This window comes from Penaeus chinensis, chromosome 36 (genome assembly GCF_019202785.1).
Source record: "Penaeus chinensis breed Huanghai No. 1 chromosome 36, ASM1920278v2, whole genome shotgun sequence".
NCBI classification, from domain to species: Eukaryota; Metazoa; Arthropoda; class Malacostraca; order Decapoda; family Penaeidae; genus Penaeus; species Penaeus chinensis.
The window spans coordinates 13,055,813-13,063,312 of record NC_061854.1 but is presented as its reverse complement, the minus strand read 5'-3'; the positions used below and the strand labels follow the sequence as shown (position 1 = coordinate 13,063,312).

At 42.3% G+C, this 7,500-nt stretch overlaps 1 protein-coding gene across 2 annotated transcripts in view; it reads right to left on the bottom strand.

The window, feature by feature from the left end:
* The window catches only part of LOC125044656 (cytoplasmic aconitate hydratase-like), a 60,263-nt gene that overhangs the window by 38,496 nt on the left and 14,267 nt on the right, over nt 1-7,500 (bottom strand). For both annotated transcript variants that reach the window (XM_047641439.1, XM_047641440.1), the window contains exon 4: nt 6,150-6,251. In XM_047641439.1, coding sequence (XP_047497395.1) covers nt 6,150-6,251 — 102 coding nt within the window. The remainder of the gene's footprint in view (nt 1-6,149; nt 6,252-7,500) is intronic.

Below are 7,500 nucleotides of genomic sequence, written 5' to 3'. Positions count from 1 at the left end.
GTTTTTGATTCTGCAGAAATTTTTGATTGGTTGTCTATTGTTATGGTGTTTATGGCAGGATATTAATATGTGATCTATTGTCATGTGGTTTGTGCAATGGGGGCACTGTGGAGGATATTTTTTTCGATATAGGGAGTGAGGTGGGTGAGCTTGGTAGAGTTGACCCTAAGGCGGGCCAACACCACCTCCTCCCTTCTATTCTTCCTGTAGGATGTGTCCCACAGTTCTATGTCTGTTTTTATTTTTTGTGTGAGTTGGAGGTTGGTCCACTCACTTTGCCACAGGAGATGTATTTTTGCTTTTATAAGAGACACAAAACACCTGAGATCTGTACGAACTATGGTAGTGTCCAGATCGCCAGTTGACCCGGCTAGTTTGTCAGCCTGTTCATTACCATGGATACCAGAGTGACCTGGTACCCATATTAGTTTGATTGATTTGTTGGCACCGTGTAACTTACGAATGATATTACCCAGCAATTCATTTTTGGTGGTTTCTAAGGATTTAATAGCTTTAAGTGAACTTAATGAATCGGAAAAAATGACTATTCTATCGTGGGTCGTCGATAGTGCAAAATCAATAGCTTTATCAATGGCAAAAAGTTCCGCAAGAAAAATCGATGTATGATTCGGCAGTCTAAACTTTAGTTCACATTCAGTCGACCATACACCCGCACCTACACATTCATCTGTCTTGGAGCCGTCGGTATATATATGAAAAAAAGATAGATGTTTAATAAGGATCTCTCTGAACCTCTGGCGTACCTCACCCTCCGGCGCCATGGCCTTGGCTGATGGAAGCCAGGCTTCCATGATAGAAAAATTGGGTGTTTCCCATGGCGCTATATTTGACTGAACCAGGGTATCGATGGTAGAGAGATCTATACCGACTTTCTCGATGAGGTCGTGGAGTCTCGTGGCAAAGGGCCTAATGCCTCCATTGCCATTAGGGTGGCTCGGGTCTCGAGCCACCTTTGCGGCATAGGTCAGTGCTAACTGGCCGCGTCTGAGTCGGAGGGGAGGTACTCCTGACTCCACCTCAAGACGCTCGATCCGAGTACATTTTAGGGCTCCAAGACACACACGCAAACAAGCATTCTGCACAGCATCCAATCCTTTCAAACTTGTTTTCGATGCCGAACCATACACGATTGACCCATAGTCTACTTTAGACCTAATCAGGGCTTTATATACCATTAGCAAAGACTGTCTATCAGCTCCCCATTTATTACCAGAAATGCACTTTAATAAATTTAGTGCTCTTTGACATTTATTTTTTAACTGACCAATGTGGTCTTTCCAATTGAGTCTACTATCAAAAAGTAGCCCAAGAAATCTTGCAGAATTTTGAATAGGTATTGGGTGGTTGTCTAGAGTTAGCCTGATGTTCGGCTTCCTCCTATGTGAAAAAATTACCCCAATACTCTTTCTAATGGAAAACTTAAAACCCCACTGGAGGCCCCAGTTATGAATCATATCCAGTGCCAATTGGATGCGATTTGCTGAGAATTCTGCATTATTGCTGGAATGCCATAATGCACAATCATCAGCGTACAGTGAGTATTTAAGATTCCGAGGAGGAGCTGGTAAGATGTCATTGATCATACATAGAAATAGAGTTGGTGACAAGACACTTCCTTGTGGGACCCCGTTTGCCTGGACAAAAATGTCCGAAAAAGTGACATTGTCAGAAAACAATTTGACAGAAAACGTTCTGTCAGAAATGAAATTTTGTATAAAACAAGGCAAGTTTCCACGTAATCCGAAAGCATAAAGTTTTCTGAGTAGGCCATATCGCCATGTCATGTCGTAGGCTTTTTCTATATCTAAAAATACTGAAATCAAAAAATCTTTTTTGGCAATTGCCTCTTGAATATGACTGTCCAGCTTTACTAGTTGATCGAGAGTTTGGCGTCCCTTTCGGAAGCCGCACTGCTCGTCAACTAGCAAATTACTGGAATTTAGAAAATGCAATAGCCTACTGTTAACAATTCGTTCCATGACCTTGCATAAGCAACTTGTCAACGCAATTGGGCGGTAGGAGATGGCAAATCTGGGATTACCCCCTCCTTTCAATATGGGAATGATGTGGGCGAAGTGCCATGAGTTTGGAAAAGTGTGGCTTTTCCAAATTTCATTGTACACTTCTAGCAACTTAATCATGTCATCATGATTAAGATGCTTTATCATCTCATATCGAATCTCATCGGGGCCTGGGGATGTTCCTCTACAGGCTTCTAGGGCTCGGACAAGCTCATCTATTGTTAGATCTTTATTGTAATCAAAATCATCTCCTGTGGCAAAGTGAATTGGTTGCAGCTCAGCCGCTTCCTTGATGGGCAGGAATGCGTGATGGTAGTTTGCTGAGCTGCTTGTATGAGAGAACTGCCTGGCGAGTGCATTAGCAATGTCTCTAGGTGAATCGATGTTATTTCCCTCTTCAATGATGTTATTGATTTTGAAAGATGTTTTTTTCTTATTGATTTTATTGATTGTGGACCAAACCTCTGATATTTTGGTATTGCTATTTATTGTAGAGACAAAGCTCCGCCAGGAGTCTCTTTTTGCTTGTCTTATTACTCTACGAGCCCTAGCTCTTGCTTGTTTGTAGTTGCAAAAGTTCTCATTTGTGATGTTTTTTTGGAAAAGCCTGTAGGCCTTATTGCGTCGGCACAGCGCCCTGCGGCAATCTGGTGTCCACCATGGAACTCTATGCTTAACGCTATCTGTCGAAGTTTTAGGAATGGATAGCAAAGCTGCTTCTATAATCGAATTCTGAATATTGCTTACTTTATCATCAATGGTTTCTCCAACAAGTTCGAGCTTGACGCTCCTTGTGAAGGCGACCCAGTCTGCTTTTTTTACGTTAAATTTAGGCGCTGAAGGCGTTCTCACTGTGTCGCATGAATATTTAATCAAGATAGGAAGATGATCGCTTCCCAACGAGTCGTCAATGGTGTGCCACAGGCACTTGGCTGCTATTGATGATGAGACCAGTGATATGTCTATAAAGCTCAAATTCCCGGTATTATCGTCCACCCGCGTGGGACTACCATCATTCAGAAGGACTAGATCAGACTCGTTAATCAACTTAACTACTTGCTCACCTCTACCATCCACCCGTAGGGAACCCCATAACGTATGATGAGCATTAAAATCACCTAAAATTACTTTATTTTGTGGCAGACGTTCCTGAAGAGCAAAAAGCTCATCATAGATTATCACTTTATCAGGCGGACAGTAAACTGAACATATAGCCAGATACGTGCCATTAATTTTTACTTTGCATGCGACAAACTCCAAAGTAGAATCAATAGTCACTTCTGTAAAAGGGAGGCTTTGGTGGATGTACATGGCGACTCCGCCTCCACCCCTACCCTCACGATCCTTCCGACATAAATGGTAGTTCCTGAGCGATACGACCTCGTCCGAGACGAGGTTTGTCAAATGAGTTTCTTGGAGAACGATAATATCGGGAGCATAGGACGAGGCTAATAATTTAAGGTCATTTACTTTAGATCTAATACTTCGACAGTTCCATTGTATAATGGTTGACGCGATGATTACGTTTTATGGGGTTTGGAAGTGCCTTGTCCACCAGTTTTTATTTTCTTTTTATGGGAGGGAGGCGCCTCCTCTCCCTCGCTTCCCGGGGACCTCTCACGGGATGGTTTGGAGACAGAAGCCTCCATGTCCTGCACCTCCTGGCGAGGGAGACGACTGACAGACTGCGACCTGCTTCTCTCTCGAGAAACCGATCGCGAGCCAGACGAAGTCCTCACAGGAGTAGCCCGGACGGGAAGGTGCGCTCCGGACTGTGATTCGGTATCTTCCTCCTTATGATGTTTTGGCTGGGTTGATGCAGCCATTTGATCGACCAATTTTGTCAGTTGATATACTTTAATGTTTAGTTCTTTAACGGTTTGTTTAAGTTCAGCAATTTCCTTATCCTTGGCTGCAAGCTGCTGACTGACATCACTTGCACTAGGGGTGTTGCTAGTTACTGCTGCAGCATAGGAAGTATCAGGTTTGTGTGTCAAACTTTCCACTTTCCTCTTAGCTTCAGTATAACTAACTTCATGCTTTCTCATATATGCCAATGTTTCAGTCTCCTTCTTCAGGATGCTGCACTCGGCAGATCCTGAATGATGGGGACCTTCACAGTTAGCACATTTGGAAATTTTGCTAGTACATGTGATGGTGTCATGGGCCTCAGCACATTTACGGCAAGTGAATTTAGAAGAATCTTTGTCAATACATCTTAATGAGGTGTGTCCGAATTTTTGGCATCTATTACAATGCATTGGCTTTTGGACATAAGGTCTTACTTGAACACGTTCATAACCGACGTTGACATATTCTGGGATTTTATTCAAAGCAAAGGTCAAAAAACACAGTCCAGTTTTCGTTCGTACATTCCCGTCCTTCTTGGTCATACAATGAACGTCCACTACGTCTTGGTCCTTCATGCTCTCAAGAATTTCACTTTCTTCCATCGTCCTCAAATCCCTGTGAAAGATTACTCCCTTACAGGTATTTGGGCCAATAGGAATAGTTACTTTAACTCGAAGATCATGAATTTGCGTCAGCTTAAGTAAATCCTTAATCTGGGAGTTGTATTGTACTTTTACAAGGAGGCTTCCATCTCGCAATTTTTTGACAAAATCAAAATCGCCGTCCACTTGACCATCAAGGACCTTTTTGATGATAAAGGGGTTTACGTTCATAAGCGACTGATTTTCGTTCACGCATTTTACATTCGCGAACCTTGCATTCTGGGTGGGGATTTTGAAAATTGGTCGTCTCGTCTTGTCATTAGTGGGGGTGCCATTGTTCGTTGTCAGAGAGTGGTCATGAGTCGCCCCCCCTCCTTGAGGAGGAGAAGGGGTAGCCGGGGAGTCATTCATTCTGGGTATCGGACCAGGTCCGACCCCTCTGCTCAAAGTCGTAGTCCTGAAGGGACAAAAACCTCTTAACTGTTGTTATCAACCTAACTGCAATAGCTAAGAGAGTAGATCAGTATTTCGTCCTCTACCCCCTCAGTGGAAGCCTGGTTGCGTTCTCCAGTACCACAGAGGGATCGAGTTATGTGTGGGACACTTCCTTACCGCCGAACTTGCCTAGGCGAAGGACGGTAATTCAATGCCCACCCCCCAAGCGAATACGGGAGTTCCGAGGAACTCCGGTAGGCTCAGGAAAGTCACATTATAAAGGAAAAGATTTCAGGACCAAAGAAAAAGTGCGCCCAAATGACGCCCCAGACTACTGGGCCTCCCTACCCAGGGGTCAAAGCCACAAGGGCTACCCTGGTGTAGAAGAGAGCTGCGGGTCTGGGGTGGGGTGCTGACTACTACTACTGTAGCCTCGTGTCACCTGCAAATACTAGAGCACTGAAGGTGCTAGCTAAGCACTATAATGATCTGTAATTACAGGATTTACTTTATTTAATTTACTTTACAACTCAGAAGCAATAATATCAAGTGAGACGAGAGGCCCCGGGCTCCAGGGTAGCTCTTGTGGCACAAGATTTTTAAGTTTATTGCTGCTGCGTTACGGACAAGGTGTTGACTCAACGAAGTCTGAAACACGAGTGAGTTTTAGGTGAATTTTGTTACATACAAATAGCTCCACATGTGCTCAGCTGGCAAGGAGTCTATCAGTTGGCCCTAGTTACCGATCCTGATTTACCCATTCCTTGAATTGGCAGGAAAATGTGTTTTTCTTATTAATACCATTGCTATCGATACTGTTACCATTATTATTGATGTTATTATTATTAAATTGTCATTTAAATATTTTAGACAATGAAATGATACAAAAGATCCTTTCTTAAAGTAAAGGAAAAGGGTAAACAGGTGAGATAGGTAGTTCTGATAACTGGCTATTTGGTGATTAAGAACTTGTAGAGCCATCTATGTATAAATACAATAAAGAAACGTGTATTACAGTGGGCATGGCATGTATTCTTGCTACATGGGGTGAATGGGTTAAGGAAAATGGGAAAAGGAACTCCATATTCATAACAGATATGGGTATTAGATATGATACTGGTAAGGAAAATTGGGTATGAAGAGGCTACTAGTGAGGGAAAAGGGATTGTCAAGTGTTGTTTTAGCAGAAAGACTCAACAACATACATAAAAAAACAAACCTGTAGGATGACTCTTGATGGACGGAAAGGGACCTCCACACCCTTTGGGTCAGTCTGATTCTTCTCCCAGTTAAGGATACTTTCAACATCATTTTCCTTCACCTGTTGGAGAAATAATTTCAATTAGAAACATTATTTGATACTCCATGATCCATATTTGTGGCACCAATTGAAGAGTAAGATAAGTAACACTGACATTATTTCTGAGATATTACCTGCATAGATTAGCTAATTATTCAGGCATTCTGAGGCATGTTATCATACTAAATGGCATTAACCTGCTAGATCCAGGTGCCTTGCAGACCACACATGGATTATAAGGGTGTGTAGGTTGTAGGTCTGGCCCACACAACCACTCATGTGTAGTATCAAAATTCCTTGCCTCTTCTCTGTATTGATATTATGTCCTCTTTTTGTATAAGCATTTTTTGCTGTTTGCTTTATTCCATATTAGTCATTTATTACTCTGTAACAGGATGGTAATGGACAGTTTTCCTTGATTGGACCAAAAATGATCTCTGTTGGTAGTCTACAACCTGTCCAGTAATAAAAGCAATAAGTATCCATGTTATTTGAGTAATATTATATTTTTGTATTATGAATTTTATGTAAAGCATTCTACGCTACTGGTCCACTGCTCATTTACCAATGGACATTTACCTAACGGATATGGCCCACGTGACCACCACGTCACCCAATGGATATGGGTGACGTGACCATCACGTCATGAAAAATTCCAGGTCAAGGGGCGGGTGGCATGAACATGTCTGTTGCGAGCATTGAGGGCGAAGGCCAGGGTGATGTAAAAGACTTGCCACGAGTGCACAAACCTATTGGGAGGCATATTTTACTAATTTCGCGATTTTGCATTATTCCCATCGATGTATGAGTGTGAAATGAAATGTCTGAGTAGTAATTGGAAGAGCGCCGGCTCCATGGAGAACATCATTTCCATATTCCTGGCGCCATGAGTAACAAAGCAGGTTGTATTCCAGAAAATTGAATATTACGTAAAAATATAAAAATAAACACAAATAACATAGTATTACATGGTTTTATTTTTCTTGCACTGAGTTGCAGACTACCTTGAGAGATAATTGGAGTCTGTACAAAGAAAAAACTATTACCAAATGGCAAAGCTGGACATTAGAAAATGGCCGAAAAAGCTAAAAACACTAATGCGTAAAAAGAGTAAATAACAGTTACATTGTCACTGAGCACACGTGTTCACATGTGTCCGACCTACAAGCAGCCACACAGCAGAGTGGTCACTCACATAAGCCAGATTTTTGGCGATTTGATTGCCGTGATGCAACTGGATCTAATGGGTTAAGCATGAACCCCTTTTCAA